Below are 27,287 nucleotides of genomic sequence, written 5' to 3'. Positions count from 1 at the left end.
CAGTTCAAAAGCCACAATATAAACCCTAATGTTCAAAGCAATTAACTGGATTGAGTGATTCTAACTTAAAATATACTGAAAAGTTTCATTCAATTAATTTCAACAATTACAATCACTGTCACATAGCTCCAGAGTCCTGGGATCGTGGGTTCAAGTCACTGCCCAGAGGAGTTTGATGTGTTACCCCACAATGCAGAAACACACGTTGGTAGATGGACTGGCCATGAAGGAGTGTCCATAAGTGTGAGTGTGTGGTACCCTTTTATGGACTGGCACCTTGGCACAGACAATAAATGAATATTATGAGTACCAGAAATGTATATATTTTTTGATTATATTAATCATTAAATGAAGTAGTAGACATTTAAATCAACTGTGTATGCATTTGAGTTTATGAACATTTGAGTTTATGAACTTAAAAATGTTATGGCAACTGATTGCCTTAATTTTTCTGCAACTTATTCAAGTTTACAGTGTAGTGGGTATCTCCCAGAAAGAGATTAAGCGTAGTCCTAGACTTTGTTCTCTTTTCATTGGAAAATCACAGTTCAGAATGCTATGTAGTCCAGAACTAGGCTTAATCCTTCTCTGGGAAACCACACCTTTGTGTGTCATGAAATATAACATGATAACAGAGACCCTGAACTGAATCTGAATACATTTCACTTTCAAAACTACAGCGACTGGTCTTCTCAGTTCCCAAATGCCCACAGAGTGCTGTTAAAGATGAGCTGAGGGACATGCTGAGGGCATCCAATTCAAAACTTTGACTATTTTTCATTAAAACAATAACCCTTTTCAGTTGCAACATTTGAAATGTTGCTTTTTCAGTATTTTTAATTAAATATGGAGTTTACATGATTCACACATCACTGCATTTTGTTTTTCTTTACATTTCACCCAGCTTCCCATTTCCCATTCCCATTTTCGGAATGGAGTTTGTACGGTATGGAATTTCTTAAATATCTTAAAAATGTATTTAAAGAAAGTCTTCATTAAAGAGTGCAGCTATATAGAACACTTCCAGGATGGAAATAGCATTCATTCGTGGTACAACCTTGTTGTTCTATAAAATGTTAATGAAACAGTACTGTATAAATCTCTTCTCTGTGTTTTATCATTAAAGTCAAACTCTGATTTATTTCCACACATTCAGAGAAATGCCCACAGTTTAAACACCAGAAAAACACAACACACTCCTGTCAGACAGTGAATATATTCAGAACTCGTTTTCAGTGTTGTGCACAGGACGGACTGAATCTGGCTCATAACATCACCGACATGTTTTTTTTTTTACACAAGGAGATTCTGTGCTCTGGCAAACAGCTGAAAAAGAACTGGTTATAATCATGGTGTATTTATATATTCATGTTGGCACAAATGTATTTAAAAACTGTTTGTGTTTTAAGAGATAGTTTCAATTATGAAAGTGGCTCTAATTGTAAGAGGTTATAGATTTAGTGTGCTTTAGTAAATCCTGCTCTGTAATAATAATACACCGTACGTTTCTGTAAAACAAAGCTTGGAGAAAAAAGGAGATTTAGTTTACGTTTTTAAAATAAACAATTTTTGTGTTGTTGTCATAAAAACAACGATATGAGGCTCAGCCTTTTGCCAGGTTAAGACTTTAAATAAGAATTCTAGTTAAAAGTTACATTTAAAAAATAATAAAATAAACAGAAAGGTTTCTGAAACCAGATCAGGACTAGGAACAGTGTAATGTAACCCTGGAGATTCTTGAGTGAAGATGCGCAGTAAGATCTATATCGAACCTATCGGTGCCGAGCCAGGGGCGGTCTGAGGGCGGAGCAGGAAGCGCGCGCTGAGCTGGCAAACTCCGATGGTTTCGTCCAAACCCGTTTTCCGACAGAACCGCCCTCTTGCTCGAGGATTGGATCCGCGACCCGAACTCAGAGCGGTCTGCCCCGCTGTGTCCGCGCGGAGGACGGGGGCCGCCCATTTGCCGATCCATGTGAACCGGAGTTAAAGCCAATCCCAGCGCAGGGAAGGGGAACAGCCAGCCAATCCCAGAGCGGGGAAGAGGAACAGCCAGCCAATCCCAGCACGGGAGGCCGAGTTTTGTCGGAATACAGGTGGGAGAAACACAAGGCGGGCCAGACCTCCTCCGACCGAGGAGAGGGACACACGGACTGGGTCGGGTCCGGGTCCGGGGGCTGCTTTACTTTAGACGGACGCGCGAGACCTTTTGGCCGTGTGTAGATCCCATAACATCAAAGAAAAGCTGAAAAGAGACATCATCCGGACACGACGCTAGAGAAGAGCCACCCCCCCCTTCCTCGCGCCAGCTCTTCTTTCCCTCGCTCCGTGCGCCCCCTCCCCTCAAGAGGACGACCACCCATAGAAAACCCCTCTGGACCAGCTCCACGACGGAGCGATGCGCGTTATTTCTCCGCGGAATTAATCGTCGCTGTGCGGTGTTCCGTGACCCCGCCACTGTGGGTCTTTGAAGGAACCGAGACCGCGGCGCTGTTTCCGAGCGGACACCCACCGCCAGGCCACCTCGCTCCAGCAGGAAAATCCAGACTCTCCGCGGACACCAGCGAGATTCGGTGGGATTAGTTAGGCGCGGCTCGGTTTTCTCTGAAATATCTGAAGCTTTGTAACAGTTTCCACATTTCTAATCACTCCCTCTATTCCTGACGACGATGGTCAGACCGCGGACCGACGTGGACACCGCGACAGTCCTGAGCTAACAACCAGGGTTCGGGTTGTCTCGGAAGCACTGCCTGGGCTTTTATTTTTTATTTTTTTTTATTTTAAAGAGAACACTTTTACTGCAGGAAGGCATTTGAAGAAACGCTCGAAGTGAAAAGAAGTTGTGGGAGAAGAGGAAGAACCTCATCCTCATCCTCAGGATTTCATTAAAGGTAAGAACTCGGTCAACCCGCGGGATCAGACACATCACTCCCTCATCCCCTCGAGCGGTAGGCGGGTCTCTGTCAGGTTTAGGACTCAGTAAAACCGTCCCACAAATCCCACTTTTCTTCTGTAACCTGTTCTCGAGGTCACGACACGAGCTCTCGGTTATAAAGGTAAAGTTTGAAAGTGGGGTTTATTCTGTGTCGTGTGCACAGTGATGTTTCAGTGGGGGTTTCTGACCCTAAAGAGTAAACAGTGAATGATATGCAACAACAAGTGCTGAGACACAGAGCAGGGGACAGTTCTTTCTCTGTCTTATCATAAATATGACATCTATTAAAATATATTCTGCTGAAAATGTCACACAAGAACAGAAGGCAGAATAGCGGAATCCACAGCTGCACTGCCGTCACTTTATCTGGATTTGGTCCATGTATAGTTAATGAAAATCTGTTTTCATCCAGTTGACGAGGCTCTGTTCCTCAGTCAGTGGCTCTGAGGCTGGGTCTGGGAGCGGAATCTGTCCTCAGGGGCCCCACAGAGCTGTGTTAAAACAGACTGGGTGGAAGAAGGAGTCTGAGTTAGAAAAATAAAACCACAGATCAGTGAAAAGGTAGAAAAAGTGGAGCTGTTTCTCTGATCTATGCACTGTTCTGTATTGAAGCAGATGGTGTCTTTGATTAGCAAATATGTGCAAAATGACATTCATTATACAAGAATGTTTAGTGAAACCTAACTGCACTTTGACCACTTTCCCCTTTTTCACTTTGTTGACCACTTTCTCCATTAATTATTTTAAATGTTAGGACTGGTGCGGTGTGAACAAATTTTGATGTGAAAAGGCCAGCATCCAGTGAAAATTTGATACAAGATTAAATTAAACGTGGCTTGTGCTCTGTGAGTTTTTGTGAGTATCTTTACTGAACAAACATCTCCTAATATTGCCCTGAGCCTTTGCTCCAGGATGTGTGTGTGTGTGTGGCGGAGCGGTGTCTGATGTGAACTGATCCAGAGACAAATGCCACCCCCCTTTACACAAAGTGCAAAATCATGAAAACATTTTTTCCACTAAGCAGTGAAGGGAATTTCATATAAAACCATCCACAGTCATCAAAGGCAGGGCATGTTTGAGAAATCTGAGACTTTCAGCAGCACGAGAAGCTCTGAGGCCAAGTGAGGGGCCTGGCTTACAAACCGTGCTTCGAACACTGGGCCAAAACAGACCCACCCTACAGAATTGCAGGGAATAAATGCCCACTAGGCCTCCGCTGCTTACTGGGTGAAAAGGGGCCTCAAATCTGGTCACAGCTCATGTGGGGGGCCAGAGAGAGAGCAGAAAGATGGGCTAAAACACAGCTTTTCTCATCAGCAGTTTCCGCCTTGAATTCTGTTAAACACAGCTGGCTCTGAATTTAAATGGAGTGTTTATTTCATGTCTAGAATTTACAAAAGGAAACTTTGAAACTTGTGCGTTTGGCCTAAGTTTTGACAAAGAACAGCGAAAGTGTAAACGGAGTACGCTGGATATGAGTGAGTTTCCTGAAGGACAGCACCTCCAGCAGGAGAATTAGCCGCCTGTAAAGCTCAAGCGGGGGAATGATTGTCTCAGTGGGGCTCCACTACTGCACGGGATTACAGTCAGGCACAAACGCTCCTACCAGCAGGGAACAGAGGGCTTCAAGCAGCCATTGAGTTTGAGCACTGCAGAGGAGAGCCATGACATTTCCACTAATATCAAGGTGACAGATGTTAAATTGCACCATTTTCATCAGTTTGAAATTACCCGCCCACGCAGCCTCTGAGCCTCAGGAAGTATGGCTGGATTTCTCTGCCACTGTCAGTGCTGTGAGGTATATTTTTAAATGTTCCACAGATCTGTTCTCAGGATAAACACTGTGATGTGTTATCAGCATGACCCTGCTGTTCAGGGTCACAGCGACACATTCTGAAGGGATGAAGTGTCTGCAGACTGAATAGTGACAGTTCTGCTGGAATATTGATGTGTCTAAACCCTGTTCCACTGAAGTTTGGCTCGGTTCAGATTAGTCCAAACCCCTCTCTAGATCAAGTGTATAATTTTCTGTAACAGTTTATTGTGGACTAGCTTAACCTTTAGGTCATCAAAAGTCCCCTGAACCATAGATTAGAGAGAGATCTGAACTGGGCAGAGTGCAGGGGATGCTGGGAAATTCTTGGGCAGTTGACAGTTAATGTCATATGGAGTCAACCAATAGAAACCCTCAATTGTGGCTCAGTGTGCTGTTTCACTTCTAGGCTTTAGCCCCTTAATTTAGTGGAAATTATTTTAAACAGATTTCAGTTTTTCATGGACATTTTTTACTAAATTCACTTTAAAGAAAATCATCATTTAAATAGGATCAGCATTTTGTAAAGACAGATCTTGAGATGTTGGATTCAGAGCTGATGTGAGAGCAGAGAGACCTCAGTTGAAATCCCTGAGTGGGCCCAGAACCTCCGCCCCCCCCCAAAGCTGGGTCCAGACCATGCATTCTTCTCCAGTTCAGCTAAACCACTAATCGCACCTCAGCTTCAGCATTTCCTCCTGGAATGGCGTTTTATTGTCCTTCGTGTTGTTAAGAGTGAACCCTGCCCCAAACAAAAATAGCCCACCTTCCAAACACCTTGGTGCATAATCTGTGGCCCACAGCATCCGTCCTCAGTTCTTCTACCTTTGTGCTTCATAGGGCCAGGGTTTTATATAAAATAAATACAGCCATCTGTGCATTTCACTAAACCACTGTCTCCCAGCCTTCTCGCCCTTCTCTTTCTTTTTCCCTCTCATTGTCACATTAGAGAGAGAGTCATCTCAAACCAATTGACAGAGTTGCAGTGGATAGACCACCATAAAGTAAAATAACAGAACAAATTGAAACTTAGTGTTTAGTATTTTTTAAGTCTGTGTAGCAAGTTTGACTCCAGAGAAACACATCAACATTCATTTGGACCCATTAGCAAATGTAGCACCACCCTCCACAGACGGGTCCAGACCACTCATTCTTCTCCAGTTAAACTCCACCCAATAATCCCAGCACAGCCTCAGAATTTCAGATCCTTCAGATCCATATTAAAGTGAACATTTATAGGTATTTTGTACTAGAAAAATAATTTTTCTTTCTCCTCAGTGCGCAGATCTCTAACAGTTAAAACAGACACAGCTGTTTCGTATTATTATTTACTTGCTTGGCCCACACCCTAGATTCTTCCCAATTACCCACAAGAGTTCTGCCCGGCTACAATGAGCACGGGCCTCAGAAAATGTGTGAGAGGTGAAAAGATGGGGAGACAGGAATAGAAGAAGAAGGGAGAAGACAGAGGGAAAGAAGGCGAGAGGCATTTTCGAAACAGAAACAAGTCTCTCTCAAGTCTGGGCCTTGGCTCGATGCTGTGTCTGGGCAAATCCATTCCTGTCAGGGAGTGTTCGTCTGAGTCTTCAACTCCTCCCACTTTCCATGACCTTCTATTTTAAACATTTCTTTCATTGCTCTGAACAGGATTTTTGGAGGAAAAAGTATAATGCAGATTTATATGTTATTATGTATGACTTAAAGAAATGTAATAATTTATATATTATTTGGGTGTTACATTTTGGAGTTTGGTTCCAGTCACTGTAACAAGGTTAAACTAATTCTATGGAGAAAAATATCTTGCTGAATGTACATGAATTCAGAAGACAGAAGAAGTAGTAGAGCCTCAGTGCAAACATAAAGTCACTCGTGTCCCTTCAGGGGTTTGATAGTGTCCCATTTATTGATGCATATAATATATTTACCTTCTGCTGCTGATTCAGTAACAATTCTATTGCATTTATTTACTGAACAATGTGTTTCAAAGCTGTCTCATGTTTAATTTTTAGAATTTAGGAAAGGTAGGAATTGAGGATTATGTTCAAAATCATTGCTTGTGGAGTTTATGAGCTAGAATATAAGTAATTTACAGTAGCTCTACTGATGAATTTCACTTCATTTAATCCCTCTCTGACTTTTCAAATTCTCTCTTCCTCTTTCTCTATCTCTCTCCTTCTCTCTCTCTCTCTCTGTATATATATATATATATATATATATATATATATATATCCCTCATTCTTGCTCTCCTTCAGTGTGGACAGAGACAACAGATGAAAGGCTCTTAGTTTTTGGGAGGAGTCTGTCACTCAACTGAGCTCAGTCACAGTAACATAGGGAGGCAGTGAGGGAGGGAGCAAGATAAAGAGAGTAAAAGAGGGAGGGAGAGAGGGAGAAGTAGGAAAAAAGCCTGTCATGTTGACCTTGTCTGGCTGCCAGGCACAGGAGGGGGGTGGGATGGGTGTGCGGAGTGGGGGGATGTCGAGCGCAGAGGGGTGGCCTTGCTTTGAGAAAACAGGCGCCCCTATGTGAGGGGAGTGGGAGAATACAGGCAGCAGCAAAGCTGGCAACACCACAGAAGGAAAGGGAACAGAGGCCAGGCGAGGGAGGGTGTGTGTGTGTGTGTGTGTGGCGAGTTAGGGCTACACCCTCCCCCTGAAGAACTAGTACCCCCCCCCGCCAAAAGTACATAAGTTTATCGACTAATGCACATCCCCCACCCCCACTCACTTGAAACAGTGCCTCCCAAAACTGTTCTTCTGCAGCTTCAGTTTCTTTTTGAATTATATAAATGACTAATCCTGTCACAATTGGCAAAATACTCTGGATGCAGGTTAAAACTACAATATGGCCAAATCACTTCATCTGCAGGGTCTCCACATCCGTGTCAGCCTCAGAAATCCCCACCTCTATTTACTTTATAAAAAAAGAACAAAGGCCAGATTCTTCTTTCACTCTTACAGTTATTTGTGCCACACCCAGTGACCAAGAGGCAATAGCTGGATTTGCATCTGTTTTTACGATCAGAGACAAACAGGCTCTGACCAAACACATCCGCACATCACAGGGTCCTCCTTCACACTTCCTTTACCATGTTTATATTTCTTACATCAGCTAACAATATTTTACACATACACTATTAATAAAGAAGTTACTCAATCTCATGGGAAATTGATTCTCTGTATTTAACCAGCATGTGGTATTTAACACACAAACACACACTAATGAGCAAATTTTTCACAGACACACACACACACAAACAGGAGAAGTGGGCTGCAGGTCATGGGCCCAGGGGCCAGTTGGGGGGTCAGGGTTAGGGAGTGGATAATTTGGGGATAAATGTGTGGTCAGGAGTTTTTAATCTTCAAACTCCATTTCCAAATTAAAATAAAAAATGCAATGATACGCATATCATTTAAATATTGTATTTAATAAAAAAAATTACAAACACTGCCCCCTCCAGGGTGGAATCATTGGGCTGCCTTGCGCCCAGTGATTCCAGGTAGGCTCTGGACCCACGGAGACCCTGAATTGGATAAGCGCTTACAGATAATTAATGAATTGCAAACACTACTTTAAATGTGGAACAGAGAAAGTCTGTCTGTTTTGAAAATGATGCTCAGCCAATTAGATTGCAGGATGATGAGGGTGTCAATTGCTTTTGTTTTAAAGGCAATGTTCATGAATGTAAGCAATAAACACTTTTTATAAATCTATGAAAATGTTCCCTCACCTTTTGCTGCTCCAGTTCGTTTGTGTTGGAAACCAGTTGAATGAGTTTATGAAGCTCCATTGTAAATAGGTTAAAAAACAAAGTGTCTCAGTCTGGTATGCTAGGCCTTTTCTCTCTGCTCACAGCTGAGAAATGGTGTTTGGAGGTATTTAGACAACGGAGAGACTCCAGATGCTGAAAAGCACAAACCGCTATGAGGATGTAGCTATATTCCTGCTCCATAGATGGATAACACTGACTCTAAATTGGGGAGAGCACTATCTGCATGCAAGTAAACACAGTGAAAGTGCTACAGAACTAAACAGCTTGGATTACCAATGGGTTTCTGTGGTAAATCGAACAGTGAAAAAAAACTTACAGATAAGTTTCACTTCAGCTATCAACAAACAACAGTCCTCAAGCACACAATTCTACCATAAAAAAGGCTGAGGTTCTGAACATAAACAAATGAGGAACTAGTGTTTCCCCTCAACCTTAGACATTGTCTTTAGGGAACACAAAATGAAGAGTTCTTGGCGTCGAATGGAGCCACACAGAACATTCTTCTGTGGAATTGCTTGGAATCATGGTCAAGGATAATCAGACTAATTTAACAAAGCTGAAAACATCTGTGATCAGTCACCAGGTACAGGGTAATTACAAATCAGATAAACATGTCTCTATTTTGTGGTCTATAGTTTCATTAAGATTACCCTCAGTTCAGAACAAGCTTATTTATTTAATTCCTCTCCCTTTGTGTTTAATTCCTCTCCCTTTGTGTTTCAATGCTTGTGAGAATCCATTTTAGACACCACACTTGTTCTTTTCAGAAACAGAGGGAAAAGAAACAGGAGAAACAGCCCTGCCCTGGGCAGCACTCTCCAAAAAACCCTGTTATTGCATGCAGAAGTGTTTGTATTGCATCACCGACTGTGGGGAAAGGCAGCAGGAATCTGTTGAAAGTGAAGGGGTAGGAAATGAGAGAGAGAGACAGAGAGAGAATTATCCAGAGAAGGAAGGACTGAGTGTGTGTTTGTGAAATTGCAGTGTTTTAAGTGTGTTGCACAGGATGTCTGATGATGATGTCGGAGAATATTTCAAAGGTGCTGTTCTTGTTTTCAGAACCAGCTTCAAACAGTTTATTTTACTGATATTGTATTCGTTTATATTAGTATTATTTTGCATTTGTTCATTGTATTTTGTGAGTTATTTGTAACATTTTGAGAAGTGAGAAGGTAAATGGAACAACATTTCATATGTAGCCTAAAGGTCCAGCACAAATGATCTAGTATTTCAAAATAAAAATGTTGTCAAACCTTTCATATTTCTAAGATACCTTCCACAGTGTTTGTAGAAAAAGTGTTTTCACATAACATTAGATGCACTTATTTAACGTTATCAATAAGGCTGATTAAAAACAATTATTTAAGCAAATATTTCTGCAATTGTTGATATATTCTGCCTTGAATAATTTAATGTTTAATTCAACAGAGCAGTTCTTTAGTTCGAAAATCATGAATTTCTGCCTCAAGAGAAGCAAATATTAATTTTAAAACAGGCCAGATCCTGTAATGTTCATCCAGAAACCAATGTTTTTACAGTGCTCCACGTCAGTTCAGCCTCGTGATTACGTTCCTAATACGTGTCCTGCTGTGCTGTTGTAAAGATGGCCATGATCAGTAGTCGGCAGGCTTCGTTCTTTCTACAGCCCCCAGTCTCTCTGTCCTGAGTTAAGTCAGGTCAGGCCGCATTTCATAATCCTGCACCTTGTCTGCGTTTGCAGAGTGTGAAAAAGCCTGTGTCTGTTCTTGACAAGGTACCTCACACACCCCAAGACCACATCTGACATCAGATCTAGTAAAGAAAAGAACAGAAGTCAAGGTGTGTTTAAATCAGGCCCTGTGTGTTCAGCCCTGAGATGACTGACACAACTGGAAAAGAAGGAATAACAGGGAACCCAGTCATTATTGCTTACATTTATACAAACTGTAATGTAGAATGGGAATTCCTCAGGTGATAAATCCTCAGCTTTTATATCTAACTTTACCTCTGAGAGAGCAAGTCTAGGTCCAGCCCAGGTAATGCTCTCTCTTTTAATGTGAAGTCACAAGTTCCTTCCTCCTGCCTTCATTCTGTCCCTGTCTCTGTAAGGAATTCTCTTGTGGTGAATGCTGTTCAGTTCCCCTGCCCAACTTTCTGTTTCCCAACCTTTTCTATACATCTTTTTATTTTCTCCCTCCCATTTGCTGTCACACAGCTCTCTTCTGACAGGTGCTTGCATCAGAACGAGGGATTTTCATTCATTCATTCATTGTCTGTAACCGCTTATCCAGTTCAGGGTCATGGTGGGTCTGGAGCCTACCCGGGGACATGGTAGGAACACACCCTGGAGGGGGCACCAGTCCTTGACAGGGCAACACACACTCACACCTATGGACACTTTTGAGTCACCAATCCACCTACCAACATTTTATTGTACTGAGGGAGGAAACCGAGGCACCTGGAGGAAACCCACACAGACACAGGGAGAACACACAAAACTCCTCACAGACAGGGTCCCTGGAGCTGTGTGACTGCGACACTATCTGCTGCACCAGAACAGGGAATTCTGAATTTGATAATTGTTTTTTCATATCATTATTAATTGAATTACTCTAATAGCACAGCCATCTGAAACATGTTCTCTTCTTCCTTTCCATCTTCATGAAATCCATTTTTTATAATAGCTTATTAACCCCTGAACAACACACAGGTAACAGTAAGATTGTTTTTTGTCTTGTGCTCACTGTTAACATCCACATTTCTGTTAACATGTCTATTAACTTATTGTTGACATGTTCCTCCCCTTTCTCAATTCACAAGAGCCACACTAATATTCACTTGTTTCTTGAGTCAAATCCATCCACAATTTCAACCACTGACTCTTTAAACTAGTTCACTCTCAGTCTCATGCTTCAGTTTTTTTTCTTTCCCCATCTTTGTCTGCATCTCCTCCTATTGTGATTTGGGTGATTATAAAATACCTTTAATGGTACTGAAACCAAGAACAAGAGGGAGGTGAGGGCTGATTACAGAGCTTATTTAAATCTGTAAGAGTGTAGAGACCACTGTGACCTGTGTGAAACGCTCAGAGGAAGAAGAACTGTTTGAGAGAGGTTGGGATATGAGAACACAGCAGGATTGCGGGAAAATAGCAAAGGGAAGGAACGAGTGGAGGCGGGAGAGAAGGGGGAAAGCAGGGAAAACTGAGGGAGAGAGAGAGAGAGGGAGAGGGGCCCTGTGGAGGAGGAGTGGAAACTGAGGTTTCCTGTCTGAGAAGTCGGAGCTGGCTGAGGAACGAGGAGAAAATATCTCGGCTTCAGGAGGGTGTGTGTGTGTGTGTGTGTTTGGGTGTTTGTTTGTGTGCATGTGTATGTGTGTCTGTGTATGCCTGTGTGTGTGTGTATGTGTCAATGGAGGTAATGTCAATGTGTTTTAGTGAATGTCCCGTGTAGGAAGGAGAATATAATTTAAATATGTTTCAGTGTTGGGCACTGGTCGAGTGATTTTTACTCGTTTAATTTTTTCACTTTGATTAATTTTTAAATTTTTTGTTGGCTTAAGAAGAGATACAGACTTGTCTCATAAAAGTTGTGCAGTTTCAATTTTTGTGCAAAGAAACAATAAAACCCAGACACTGACTGATGATGTTAGTGTATCTTCAGCTCTTGAGATGTTTTCTCAGTTTAAATTTGCCATCAACACATGGAGATTGTTCTTGGTCCCTGTTTTATAAACTCATGAAAAGAGCGAGAACAGCAAAAACAACAAAGTTGTTTCTAAAGCGTGTTGTGCCCAATTCAGTCCAAACTCTTGAAAACACACACAGTAAACACGTCTGTTGCCTCAGCTCTTTCCTCATCAGCATTTCCAACACTGGCTCCACTTCGTGATCCTAAAGCTTTCCTGACTCTACCACCACAGAATTTAATACTGAATTAAATAATACATTAAATGCTTTTTCAGGAGAACAGGTGTTTCATAATTTAAGAGGGCACGCTAAGTTTCTTTCGGAGATACAGAAGTTTCACGGCAACTTTCCCAACTATCCCCCGTACACCACCCCATCCTTGCTCACCATGAGCTCCTTCGTCCAGCTGCTGTGGTGTGTATTTACTCTGCTGTGGGGGGCGGGGGGTGCACAGACAATGCGGCCTTTCAAAGATACACTGACCTCATGACACAGTGAGGAAGTCTGCATGGGGCAGAGTGACACTCTCTCCACAAACTTCACATGTCTCTGCCATCCTGCTCCACCGGCCCTTAGTCTTCAGTGTTCATCGTTCTCACCACACAGACCTGTCCTCAGCACGACATCCCAAGAATCAGAGGTGTCCTGAGTTGAACAAACAGACCCTCGGATGTCTTCATCAACCAAAAATGCAGTGGTGGTAGTGTGAGACACTTTCAGAATGGTTTAAAGATACAATGAAGGAAATGTTTATCTAAATAATATTTGGAAGTTTGGGCAAAACATATAAAGTTGATACTGCAATGTAAAACAGGGAACATTTTTACTGTCTATAAGTTAAATGTAAAGGGATATATGCCTAATTCTTATGTTGGGATCCTCGATAGTGCCCAAAAATGGCCTGAGAAGCAAATTCAAACCGAATCAGGAATGCAGGGAATGTGCAGGACACGTGATTACTAACATATTTGTAAAGCTTGTATCAGGTTTTGTCACGATACATAAATCGAGATTTAGCTGACTGTATGGAATAAAGTTAGAATGAGAAAGGCCTCATTTTAAATTTGTGAACACCAATATTGCCAGCCAGAGGCCAATTGTTATGAAATTTTTCATTCATTCATTCATTGTCTGAAACTGCAGGGTCACAATGGGTCTGGAGCCTCCCCGGAATCACTGGGCGCAAGGCGGGAACACACCTTATAGTGGGCGCCAGTCCTTCACAGGTTGACACACACTCATACCTATGGACACTTTAGAGTTGCTAGTCTACCTACCAATGTGTTTTTGGACTGTGGGAGGTAACCGGCGCACCCACACGGACACGGGAAGAACATACCAAACTCCTAACAGACAGTCACCCAGAGCTAGACTTGAACCCACAACCTCCAGGTCCCTGAAGCTGTGTGACTGCGACACTATCTGCTACACCACCGTGCTGTCCACTTGTTATGAAATTTCATAGTTTGAAATAAAGTGCCTCCATGTATATACCTATGGCCAGTTTTAACCCTGACCCCTGGCTGGGCACAGGACAGTGGTATTCACATTTCTGAATGTTTCTGGTCATCTGTAATTCCTCACTGAAGACCTCAATCAATGGAGCAGATTCAGGGCCAGATTGGACTCCCGTTACGGTAGGATTCGAAGCCAGATAGGACACCGGTTACAGTAGGATTCAGGGCCAGATTGGGCTCCAGTTATGGGAGGATTCAGGGTCAGATCGGGGTCTAGTTATGGGGAGTTGAGTTCTGTCCTGAAAGCTCTTCAGTGTGAAGGTGGTGGAGGGCATTAAATGTTCGGTCAGTTAATTAAAGAAGAGAAGAGATGATTGATTATAGGAGGCCTCAGGCTGGGAGCAGTGATGGTTTACACATGGACCCTTTAACACACCCATGAGAAGTCCTTTTCTTTATCAGCAGAAGGTGAACACTTTCCACCACTTTAACATGTATCAGATGTAGATAAAACTGATATTAAATTTTGCTCCAGCTAACATTTTCTTCAACAAGACTTTTATTTAATTTCAAAGTCAGACTGAATCATTTGCTGCTGTTTCTCCATAAATGCCTGCTGTAAATGGTTAGGGTAAGTTTTAGGGTTAGGGTAACTGAACTGATTGTGCAGCGGAAAAGAAGGAGAGGGAATGCTGCATGAGACCCAACACACAGACCTCAGTGATAATAAAGTTGTGTGTATATATGCGTGTGTGTGTGTGTGTGTCCTGGGTACTCTATTCAGGGCCTCTTTTTCACTGGATAATTGAACTCAGTGACCTCTTCTTATCCACTGACACAGGCTCCTTGTGCTGTCCCCAGATCAGCTCCGAGGGATAGTTTACACACGGCTGTGATTCTGTGCAGGGTTAGTGGGTTTAGGATTAGGATTTTAGAGTTGAGGTTAGTTTAGTGTTAGGGGTTTAGGGTATTGGGGTCAGAGAGAAGCTGAAGCAGGTTAGGGTTAAGTATATAATTTTAGTGTTTAAAGTTAGTTCAGGGTTAGTTTTAGAGAGAAGCTGCAGCAGGTTAAGGTTAAGTATATAATTTTAGGGTTTAAAGTTAATTCAGGGTTAGTGTTAGAGAGAAGCTGCAGCAGGTTTAACTGCAGAGGCCGTTTCTCCTGATGATAATTGTAAATAACCCCTAATAATGCTCCTGTTCACACTGTCCTTACACAAAGTTAGGGTTTTAGGGTTAGAATATCCATATAGAATATCCATGTAAACAGTTTCTAAGGTTTAAAAAACTTTTTATGACGTTACTGTTTTTACTATATTTAATAGAAATTTTAAGATCCTTAATGTGGCGTTTATTTAAACCTTTAAAACACATCTGGACAGAACATGTGGTTCCAAGGTCTTTGGGTTGTGGGTTCGAGTCCTACCTCAGGTCACTGTCTGTGAGGAGTGTGGTGTGTGCTCATAGTGTCTGTGTGTGTTTCCTCCATGTGCTGTGCTTTCCACCCACAGTCCGAAAAAGGTAGGTTTGTTGGCCGTACAAAAGTGTCCACAGGTGTGAGAGTGTTTGTGACTGGGTGAGTGTGTAAGGGGGAACTCATTCTGCCTGGTTGAAATCTATATAAATAGATATATTCAAATAAATAAAATAATTCAAAGGGTTTTTAGGAAACAATTTAGGAAACAAATATTCTTCTTTCAGGAAATAGGTAAAACCATTCTGCACTTCAGTCGTGAATTTGACTCTGTTTAACCTTTTTTAAGATCATAGCTGTAATTTTGTGGAATACACAGGAAAATCTGTGTGCGTGTGGATCAGAGAGTTGAGATGGTTTTAGCCACAAAAAAGTGCTAGTTATGGTATAAGTGGGAACTTGTAAAAGAGCAGCAGACAAACCGATACCAACAATGTGGCGCATGTCAGAACCTGCTGGGGGTCTGAATGGTTCTGCGGTGGTGTCTTAGGGGGAGCAGTCTGAGGGGGGGTGGCCATCTGGATTGGATTGCAGACATTCTTTGGAAGTAAGCATGCGAGCAAAGGTCAGCAGAATGGAGGGAGTTTATGGATAAGTGTGATTTGGAGCATGTGGCTGAGTGTGAATGTGTAGAGATTTGTTCTTTTAAATTGTAGATCCACAGACAGCAGCAGAGCATCCAGCTGTTCCACAGTGTGTCTGTGTGGCCACAACACGGCTTGGTTCTTTAAGAGAACATTGAATGATGGTGAACTCACACTGTTCATGTATTTATGCTTCACGTTGGGTTCATCTTGCTGACTGAAGAACACGTTGTGGGCTGGAAACTCAGAAAAAAAAAGTGCAAAACGTGAACAAAGTGCAGATACGTCCAGGGGATGAGAACTGTGTAGATATCAGGACCAGCACTTTTGTATTTCACATTTATGTATTGTTTTGTTTAATCTTGAGATTTAAGTATACTTTCTTTTCAGACATCCTGAATTGTTTACTCTCACATAACAGTTAAAAGCCTGAGCTTCTTCTCCTTGCTTGTTGCTCCTGTGTGCTGGGATCACACAACTAATGAGGTGATGGTTTTGGAGAGACATCTTTTTTTATGATAGATTAAAACATCCTAAGCCTCGTTGCTGATGAATGACAGAGCTGTGGCTTGTTAGTGTTCGGTAAACGCGATGACCCCCAGTTTGTCCTGTTGCAGGTCCGAGGCCCTGGGCTGCAGCTATGCTCTCCTTGGATGAGCCACTGGACCTGAAGCTGCCCCGAGGGCGTTCAAATGGGCGAGACAGGAGCTCCAGATCCCCCCACACTCTCATCCCATCTCCAGTCCATGCAATAAAGGCAAGACAGCTTCGAATGGCAGATGATGGCACAGCCCTTGTTGTTCCAGCTTCTCCTTCCTCCCCTCACACAGGTAAACTCACTCGTCTCTACCACAGTATCTAGTACCTGACTAACAGAAGGCTGTACAGCGCCGAAGAGTCTGTTTGTGCTTAGTTGTAACCGCCTCACGTCCAGTAACAGTCTGTTAGGAGTTGGTGTGTTCTCCCCGTGTCCGCATGGGTTTCCTCTGGGTGCTCCGCTTTCCTCCCACAGTCCAAAAACACACGTTGATAGGTGGATTGGCGACTCAAAAGTGTCTGTATGTGTAATTGTGTGTTGCCCTGTGAAGGACTGACACCCCCTCCAAGGTGTATTCCCGTCTTGCGCCCATGATTCCAGGTAGGCCCTGGACCCATCGCGACCCTGAACTGGATAAATGGTTACAGATAATGAATGATCAAAAGTAAAAACTACACCATGATATAAATTTTACCCATTTGTTCAGCCCTAGATGATCTGAAGTGTTTAATGCAGAACGAGTTGCAGGATGTTTTTTAATTTTTTTTTGGATGAGGGGGTAATGGGGCTGAGAGCACTCCTTCAGATGAACAGATGCTGAGGCAGCATTTGGTTAAGGAGGACACAATTTATACAGAAGTTATTCTGTATAAATTATTCTGACATGAGGGCAAAGAGAACACACAGCTCTTATGGAAAGTAAAATTTGGCACTAAATGCTACTGTTATTTTACAACATACATCTTTATTTCAACAGCATTCTCATATTTGGTGCAAAGATTTCAGTTTATTGTTTGTTTCATAAAAACAACACAGGGTCAAAATGAAACAAATACAGCTGAAATAATTATTGCTTAAACTGATCTTTTCCCCTGAATCTGATGCACAGTCATCAGCAAATACAATCAGCAGGATCAACTCAGTCACTGCAGCACCCAAAAAGTCCAGCAGCATCCAGTTTGTGGCAGATCTTTGTTTGTAATTGAATCTGGACACTCTGAACAGTTCCCTTTCAGCCAAAGGTGATAGAGTTTTCTTCCAGACTTTGATGAATTGAGGACATACGCAAATAACTAACTGGCAAACAATCTTAGAACCTGAAGTGGCTTAGAAATGGCTCAGAGTAACATTTCTCACATGTTTATGTCTACAACATAATTTTTCAGAAAACTTTGGATGCTCCTGTTGTAAAATGGGATGGCCCATCCGGTAAAATATGTCAAATCACACATTTCTACTTTTAGACATTAAATCATATCTATGAACATGAAGTTTAGGGTTATGTCACTGAGTAAGTAAAAGGCATTTTAGAGCTTTCAGATTTGCTGTATTAATCATTTAGGTGAGTGTTTTCATTATTAGTGTGTATAATTTTGACCCTGTGTTATTTTCAGAAATAAATTTAAATTAATTCATTAACCTGTAAATATTTCTGTAACAAAAGTATGGTGTTTATTCATTCTGCCACTGAAATTGAAAAGTTACATAAAATATTTAAAGCCCTGACATATGTCCGATATGACTGTAAGAAAATTTAGCTTAAAAGCTGTTTACACTATTCCCAGGATTACTGCCACACTTCCAGAAAATAAACTAAAATTGATATGTGAAATATGCCACACATGTGGAAGTGATGCTGAATGATAAAGAGGCAGGTGAACTGCCGTTATTTCACAGGTCTCCTGCTGTGTTCAGATTCTGGAGCGCAGCAGGCGTGTGGTTTAGTGATTAAATGTGTGTGTTGCAGGTCTGCCCATGCTCCCCCAAGAGAAGCCTGACCCCCCCACACCCCACGCAGTGGACCTCAGTGTATCCCCCTCTTCTCGCCACACCGCTGCTTCACCTGAGCTTACCAATGGACACGACTCCTCTCACATCTTTTCAGGAGTGAGTGGAACATCCCACGTCATGTCAATACATGTTGATTACATTTCAGTCTGTGGTTAACATTAACCTACACACTATATTACTGAAAAACTGGGGCATTGTGAAAGATGTAGTAAGAACTATTGTATGTAATTATTAATTCTCTTGACTGACTTTTTTCTTCATAATCAGGACACAGATCTAGACACAGTTTAAACACCTTGTGTTTTAGAGTTGTAGAGTTAGGTGTTTCTTGACGCAGCAGTGGACTTTGTTCAGTGACAGCAGTTTTCTGAGGTTCTCCAGAGCTGTGGATATATTAATGAGAGTAATATGTTGGTTTCTGGTGGAATACCCTCTGTAAGGTCACAGTCATTCAGTAGCAGTTTGGCCTTGCCATTCATGGATTGAGATTTCTGTGGATTCCCTGAATATTTTCACCATGTTTCTTTTTGTAATTTTTTTTTTTTTTGTAAATTTAATCTTGCATTGAGAAATATGCATTTTTAATTGTTTCCCAGTGATGAGACACAACCCCTCACTGCCTTCAAAGACTGAGCCATTGGTGGATGCTCCTTCAATTCTCAGTGGTGATACTCTCACTAACAATTCACCTCTTTATTTTGGAATGATTAAAAACAGTATAACTTGAAAACTCATTTATATAATGTTTTTAAGTGTGAAATTATACATATGGTTATATTTATATTTACATTTATATTTGTACATTTGTCAGTTAAATAAGAATAAGTCTGAAGAAAATTAACAAATCACAGTGTTGTTTTTACTGAACTTTAAAATGTCTTTAATGTTTCTGGATATGGGGTTAGGGTTTATGCGAAGACACAGATTTTAAAATGCTGGTTAAATAAATCAGTAAAATCTTTCAGACCAAACATTATATGAGGTTGGACCCTGGTAAAGAGAAGTGAAGTAGCGTTAGGGTTTAATGAGAAGCTCTATGTTCCCTCTCACACAAATGCGTCTCTCTTTTCTTTCCTGTCTCTGGCCCAGCTGATGGGACACAGGAGTAAATCAGATTTACTGTGAGATATGGCCATGCAACCTCACGCTGCCTAATTTAATTCTCTCCAATTTAGGGCCTGCTGGCTGTGCTCATTCAGCAATGTTGTGGCACATCCTCTTCAGCTCTTGCCAACCTCAGAAACCCTACGGCCTCGGCTCTACCATGGCCGGGTTGGTTAGGAGTGTTAGGAGAGAGGTCATTCACATTTCTCACATAGTCCTGTAAACTCACTCAGACATAGTGCTGTTATTTAGTCAAAACAACCTCTGTTCTCAAGGTTTTCATGTTTTCCTTTTTTTTATCTTTACAATAAATATGACGAATACACAGGTTTTTATATTATACTAAGTCAAAATATTATAATATACAAAACCCATTTCCAGAAAATAAATGGGTTTTGACAGAAGTAATCTAAAAAAATATATAGATTTTTTTTACTGACAAACGAAATGGTAAATATAAAATGAATAGAATGAGACACCTGTAACGCACTCAAAAAAGTTGAGCCTAAATAAACTGAGAGGTATTAACAGTATCTGGAATAATCTAATAGATCTGCAAGGTTCCACATGCCAGTCAGGTCACAAACACTGAATTTAAAAGCTGCGTCCACAAAAGGTTCAGTCTCTTCTGCTCTCCACTACATCATGCAAAAATGTATGTGAGAATCATCCGTTGGTTCAAAGAGTGTTTCTCAGCACAAGATCACACAGTTGCAGAGTCCCGAGTCGAGGGGAAATCTCAGGGCATAGAGACCAAAGTTCTGAGACCACTGCTAAATGTGAGATCATTGAGCCCTCAGCCAGAAGCCCATCCAGAAAAAGACCATCCAGACTGTTACCAACAAAAAGTGCTGAAACAAGTGACTGCGACACCATGGGATGGCATCACTCCCCATGGCTTGGGCGGTCTGCGGTTATGTGAAGGTACCACTGCTGTGTTGGTTCTGGAGAGATGTGCTGCCATAAAGACAATGTCTTTTCCCAGGAACTCCATGTATATTTCAGCAAGATGGTGCTGCACAAGTTACAATAATGTGACATCGTAAACACAGAGGGCGTGAGTTTGACTGGCCTGGGGTCTAGGGCTAGTTGGCAGATGATGGCAACTGTTGAGCTGATGTCTTGTTTCCACTTCCAAAACTGTAACAACTAACCCCTTAAAGACAATTAAAAAATTATAATTTAAATATAATTTTGCGGATGCAATGGTAGAAGGGACTCTACAGAGTTGCAGGTATATGTTGGTTCTGCTTTTGACTCAGTCTTTCTCTCTCTCATAGGATTCAGCTCACATCCGCTACATTGAAGGAGGAGCTTCCTCTCAAGCCTTTCAGTTCTTTGTACCTATTGGTGCAGGGGGAGGGCTTCACCTGCCATCGTCCATGTTTATCGGTCCGCCCAAGGACACCCGGGCCTCTCCTGACCTATCAGCAGATGAGCAGCTGTCCTGCCGCTGGAGGAAGGTGATGAAGAGGGAGTGTACAATTTTATTCACTTCCTTTTCTTCTGTTTGTTTACTGTGTGTCAGAGGATGGAACATTTATACCTTGGAATCATGGAAGGCGAAATTTACTTTCTCTTTCCCTAAGCAATTCAAATTCATAAATAATTTGTTTTGTAGTTTTATCTGAATCAGATAAACACCAAAGTGTATTTCCTTGCATATGTGTCATGTCTTTAACTCTTTTCTGCAGTGTCACCTGCTTTTTGACTCTTTGCAAGACCTGGTGGACCATGTAAATGACTTCCATGTAAAGCCTGAAAAGGATTCTGGGTACTGTTGCCATTGGGAGGGCTGTGCACGTAAAGGAAGGGGCTTCAACGCAAGGTGAGGGGGTTATATATATATATATATATATATATATATATATATATATATATATAATGTTGGGATAATTGTGCAAAATTCACTAGTTTCCTAAATCAAAACAAAGAATTTTAAGGAAAAGTTTTCAACATAAAAAGCAGCAAATTATAAAGACGGTAAGAGGTGACATAACAGACAGGTAACAGACTTTAGATTAAATTTTGTAACATATTTTGATTTTCTGCTAGATAATAATATGTACTTGTATGTTCCTTCGCTCTGGAAACTTCTAAAAGGGTTTTCAGTTAACAGAAACATCATTTTCACATGAACCCAAATGCAGACATTTAGAGAGTGCTGTATTATCACTCTACTGCAGAGTAGACAAAAACATTTCATGCTTACATAAAAATGTTTGTCTGTTCAGGTACAAGATGTTAATCCACATCCGCACACACACCAATGAGAAGCCCCACCGCTGCCCTACATGCAACAAGAGTTTTTCTCGCCTGGAGAACCTCAAGATCCATAACCGCTCACACACAGGTTGGCATTTAGATATTCCTAAATCTGTACTTTGTTTCTTTCTTGTGTGTCTAATGATTTATTCTCACACCAGTTATATTCACACTGTCTGCTCTGTCTCAGGAGAGAAGCCTTATATTTGTCCTTATGAAGGCTGCAACAAGCGATATTCCAACTCCAGCGATCGCTTCAAACACACACGCACACACTACGTGGACAAGCCCTACTACTGCAAGATGGTCGGCTGCCTGAAGCGGTACACAGACCCCAGCTCTCTGCGGAAGCACATCAAAGCTCATGGGCATTTTGTGGCCCAGGAGCAGCCTGGTCCCGGAGGGGTGGGTTCCTTGGTGAAGACAGTCCAGATCACAGGAACGGGGAAAGAATCAGAGCTGACCTACGTCAGTGGAGCCCACATCATCATTCCCGGTGCTGCAGCTGCTCTTTTAGGTGGCCACAGCCTGCAAAGCCTGGGGGCTTCCCTGCCCCTGTCCCCTCTCAGCCCCCGGCCTCTGGACTTGAGTTCCCTCGGGAGCCCCAGTTCCCCACCACCCGGCCTTGCGGGAACCCCAATCCTGTCTTTCAGTGGCTCACCACTTGGCCTGGCTAAGTCCCCCCTGCTGTCCCCTGCCTTCCCTTCCTCAGCCCTGGGCTTGCCCTTGGTGCCTGTCCTAGGCTCAGAGTGCAGGGGCCACGGAAAAGGCAGAGTCAGGGGTGAGGAGAGGGACGATGAGAGTTCTGGGGCTGTCCTCAACCTCTCCAGTGGAGCATCGCATGACCCTCTGTCCTGGGTGGTTATCCCTTCAGGCCCAGTGGTGCTAAAGCCAGCTGTGGTCAACTGACCCCTCTGCGTTCCAGCGGAGTCTGGCAACACAGGCTTTGGAGGTGGGGGGATGGGGGTTCTTCAAATCAAAAGAATTTTCTCTGACTTACCTCTGGCACTCTCCATCACTTCCATTCTGTTTAAGTTTTTTTGATAGAACAGTGATCAATCCCTGGGACCAGCAATGGAGCTGAAACTTAGAAACACAACTAGGTAAAAAATCAAATAATACAGTGGGCAACCTTTTACTGATGGTCTTTGCTTTCTCTGACTGGCCATTAGGGTCAGCCGTGTATTGACGTGAGCAGGAGGGTGGAGTCTCCAGCCCTCTGCTGTAAGTGTGTAACTAGTATTTCGGAACGCCAGTGTACACAACACTAAGGACAAAACACTCTGCGTCTTAGGGCAATCGTATATTCCTTTGAGGGTTGTGTTATGAATATTGTGATAATGTGTAGACAAGCTAGCAGACTTTACGCCGGCGATTGAAATGAAATCAGCAAGCTTCTGGAGGGAAGCTTGGTCTGTGGGTTATTTAGCATTTATTTTGTTAAGGGGACAATGATTGTGTGTCCTCCCGTATCAGACAGCAGGACTGTGTCCAGAGAGACATTAACGTCAATCACAGGTGAATACACTGATCAGCCATAACATTATGACCACCTCCTGGTCTCCGCACACACTGTCCCCTCTCTCAGCTCCACTGTCCATTACGGTCATACCGTAGTTCTACACTTACCCACTTTAGTTCATCTGTTGCTCTGCATACACCCTTTAACCCTGTTCTGGTCAAGACCCCCACAGGAGTTTTTAATGTTAAGGCTGATAAGTGTACATTTCCAACGAGAGGAAACTCCTCTGTGTTACTCGCTGTACAGAAACCTCGCATTTGCTGCTAATTTATAATAAACCAGTCCCTTCCTCCCTTAGTGTAACTAGGTTTGGGTAAATGTAGAAATGACAATCTGTTCTCCACGAGGGAAGAAACACAACCAGCACGTTTTAAATCAGGTTTGAGCCCAATTAAAAATTTGGAAACAGACCTTAGTTAGAGAAACTGAGCGTCAAACACAGGCACGTGCACAGACATTTTGGGGGGCAGGTGCTCAAGCCAAAAAAAAGGGCACCCATCGCCAAAATTATTCATTCATTCATTATCTGTAACCGTTTATCCAATTCAGGGTTGTGGTGGATCCGGAGCCTACCTGGAATCACACCTTGGAGGGGGTGCCAGTCCTTCACAGGGCAACACATTCACTCACACACTCACACCTAGGGACACTTTTGAGTATCCAATCCACCTACCAATGTGTGTTTTTGGATCGTGGGAGGAAACCCACAGAGACACGGGGAGAACACACCAAACTCCTCACAGATAGTCACCCAGAGCGGGACTCGAACCCACAACCTCCAGGTCCCTGGAGTTGTGTGACTGCAACACTAACTTAAAACTCTGCTCTTAATAACTGAAATGAACATAAAACATTCAATATACTCTATACGTCAGTAAACAGTTGAACAAGGCTATGAAATCCTTTATATCATGACTCATTTATATCATGAGTACAAAACATGTAGGCTATGCGTTATGTATGGATGCACTTTGTATGAAAAGGCAAGAGTTTATAGCGGGTGTGATGCCAAAAGCCCCCCCTTCACCACAATTTTTTTTTAAAGAAAACGTCTTAATGTTTTCAGCGGCGCTATACTTGTAAGTGTTGTGGTTAATGCATCAAACAACGTCGGGAATTGCACAAACACTCACATTGCCTGTCTGTCTGATGTTGTGGGTCAGAGGAGAAGTGTGTAGCAGCGGTTTGGCCTGGCGCTCAGCACTGCATGAGTGCTAACCGTGGGAGGAGGGAGGGACAAGGCGGAAGCTTGTGCGCGCCGCGGATCAGATAGGGTCAGAATTCTCACGAGAACTCAAATAACTGCCTATGAGGTATCAAAACACTTTTGGGGGGAATTGATGACAGACAAGAGTAATTTTTATTTTTAAATGTTGATGAATGAAGAAAAAAAATTGCGCTCCAACAGAAAGAGCACTTTTCTAATCCAGGGCAAAAGGGCAATTGCTTGAGCACCACTAGGGGTCTATCTGTGCACGAGCCTGGTGACACAGACAAGGGTACCGTATCCCGCCGATCGTCACTATCCAAATACAGACTTTTGAAACAGGCAAAGAAAACCCACTTCCACAGAACAAATACATAAACACAGTACACAGAAATCTGTTCATTTCGTGGAGATTTCCACAAACCTTAACCCTAACTAATTCTAAATTAAAAATTAAATTTTCCTTAACCTTAACACATTGCAGCACCTTAACATTTAATGATTTAATTTAGCATTGTGAGGACCAGCTTGGGTTTACAAATGAAAACATGTTCCCACAGTAAAACGTTAACAGATTTCGGTATCCATAACCAGAGAGAGACCTGGTACACTACACACACAGGAAATAAATAAAATTCAAAACAAAGAAAAAACCCACAAAACAAGCCCCTTGTCACTCCTGGTGCTGATCTCTTCCCCTGAATCAGATCTCCAACACTTAACTCAGGATTATTGATTTTGTGAAAGATTTTTTTTTTAAAAACATTCCTCAAAGTCATTGGCTGCTTTTCAGATTTCAAGGTTTCAGCTCTTAGTGAGTATTAGAAAACATTCCAAAATTATTTCACTTTATCTTTTATTTATACCCTCTCCACTTTAGTCCCAGCTCAGTCTTATAATCCCACAGAAGTTACGTTATGTTACGTTTGAGAAAAATACAGTTATTGATGTTTGTTTTATTGTTTGGACGAGACATTTTCTGATGTTGACTTTGCTTTATCTCATTGTCTCTGCTATTGTTGCTCTGCACTCAGCCTTCTCTCACAGAGGAGTGAGGATGGAGGGATGAACAGGAGGTGTGGAGAGAGATGGGTTGTTCACTGGGTCATGGAACCTGCGAGGCCCAGGGGTTTCATTGGAATGACTTGGCAGGGTAAACACAGACCAGTAAGCTCCCTGCACTCTGTCGGTGCCCTGTGCCCATACCTATATAATTTTATATTAATGTACCAATAGAGCAGGTCTGAGCTCTTCTATGTGTCCCTTTCTGACAGTGACGGGCAGTAAATCAGAACTTACAGAGGCCGAGTCAGATTTCAGTCAAAAGAATGAAGACCTTGTCCTGCAACTAAGTTTTCATGAGAGTTTTATAGAGAGACTGAAGAGTGGAGACTGTCAGGACACACACACTGTAATCAGACAGTCCCTCAGGGTGTCTAAGGTCTCAGTCCTGTTCTAGACCTACTACGTTTTCGTAATCTCTTCAGACCCTTCCACCTCTCTTCTCCCTCCAGCCTCATGTTGACTCTGTGTCACTGGCCGGCGCCAGTCTGAGGATGCTGATACTGACACAGACCCTTCAGGGTCCACATCGATCAAATATTAAATAAGCTGTTTGACCCATTAACCCTTTGAGCATTTTGAAAAAGCCTGTAATGGGAAAAAATTTGTTCTGAAAATCTAGTGTATTCAGAATTATTGTGGACAAAGCTGGGACACCGTTATTAATATCTTATTTAGATTTTGAGGCCTTTTTTAATTTTCTGACTCCTAGAACCTGAATGCAGTAAAGAAATTCATTGCAGTACAATAACAACAACAACAACAAAAAACAACAACAGGGAGTTCCGCTTTCAGCAAAAAAACAAAACAACAGTGATGCACAAAGGGTTAATGTACGACTACGGCCAGCACAGGTCGCTATTCAGATTCGTTCTTTTTGCACATTAAAATATTTTAATATCAGTATTTTTTTTCTCCAAGTGCCTTTTATCATAGGTGAAATGTAGAAGTATTTATACCTTTATATATATATATATATATATATATATATATATATATATATATTCCCAGCGTCATGTTCTGAACCTGAACATGCAGAGCTTTACAGCTGTAAAAGTCTCCAACTGGTACAACATAGGTGTGTGCTCCTGTTTTAGAGGAATTTTATTACGATATTGATAATGATGTCAATGAAAACAAGAGAAACAAATGTTTAATAAAAGTGCATTTGATATACTGTACTGTACTGACTCTTCATTTCTGTTAAAGGCCAGTCAGTGATAGACTGGATGTGGTATAACCGACAGTAAAGTTCTGGACTCGCAGCATTTAGAGGATCTTCACTTTTACGGCAGTTATTTTACATGCAGAACATTTTGGCTTTGTGAAACATATCTGAAATTATTAACTTAAATTGTTTTAATTAATGGCTCATTATTTCCAGATTAAGTGGTATATAAATTATAGAAGCACTCAAAGTTCACGCAAAATAAAATTCTGTAGTCCTCAATTAAATAATTAACTGTGTTGCTCTTCCTCTGTTTCCTAGCCTGAATCTTTTATAACATGGACTTCCCTAACAAAAATAATACATTATATTAACAATGTTACATTATTATATGTTAATGAGAAATGTGTCCAGACTTACAAGTTCATCACTGCTTTTGGCCTTTACCTGACATTCAACACCACATCAGAAATGAGGGGAGAACAGTCAAATTTCATTCATTCATTGTCTGTAACCACTTTGGGTGGTTCTCCAGTTCAGGGTCACGGTGGGTCCAAAGCCTACCTGGAATCATTGGGCGCAAGGCAGGAACACACCCAGGAGGGGGCACTAGTCCTTCACAGGGCAACACACAATTATACATTCACACCTACTGACACTTTTGAGTTGCCAATACACCTACCAACGTGCGTTTTTGGACTGTGGAGGAAAT

The 27,287-nt window shown here is 42.0% G+C and overlaps 1 protein-coding gene across 1 annotated transcript; it reads left to right on the top strand.

Moving 5' to 3' along the window:
• The first annotated feature begins 2,133 nt into the window (after positions 1–2,133).
• glis2b (GLIS family zinc finger 2b) lies at positions 2,134–26,437 on the top strand. The gene is made up of 7 exons (XM_066642861.1): positions 2,134–2,888; positions 16,317–16,529; positions 18,204–18,343; positions 20,632–20,814; positions 21,046–21,179; positions 21,586–21,704; positions 21,807–26,437. The coding sequence occupies exons 2-7, from the start codon at positions 16,340–16,342 to the stop codon at positions 22,523–22,525; spliced, it is 1,485 nt and encodes a 494-aa protein (XP_066498958.1). The 5' UTR covers positions 2,134–2,888; positions 16,317–16,339; the 3' UTR covers positions 22,526–26,437.
• The last annotated feature ends 850 nt before the right edge of the window (positions 26,438–27,287 follow it).

This window comes from Hoplias malabaricus, chromosome 13, assembly GCF_029633855.1.
Source record: "Hoplias malabaricus isolate fHopMal1 chromosome 13, fHopMal1.hap1, whole genome shotgun sequence".
NCBI lineage: Eukaryota > Metazoa > Chordata > Actinopteri > Characiformes > Erythrinidae > Hoplias > Hoplias malabaricus.
Note: the sequence above shows the minus strand (reverse complement) of the source record. Positions and strands in the feature narration are given on the sequence as shown.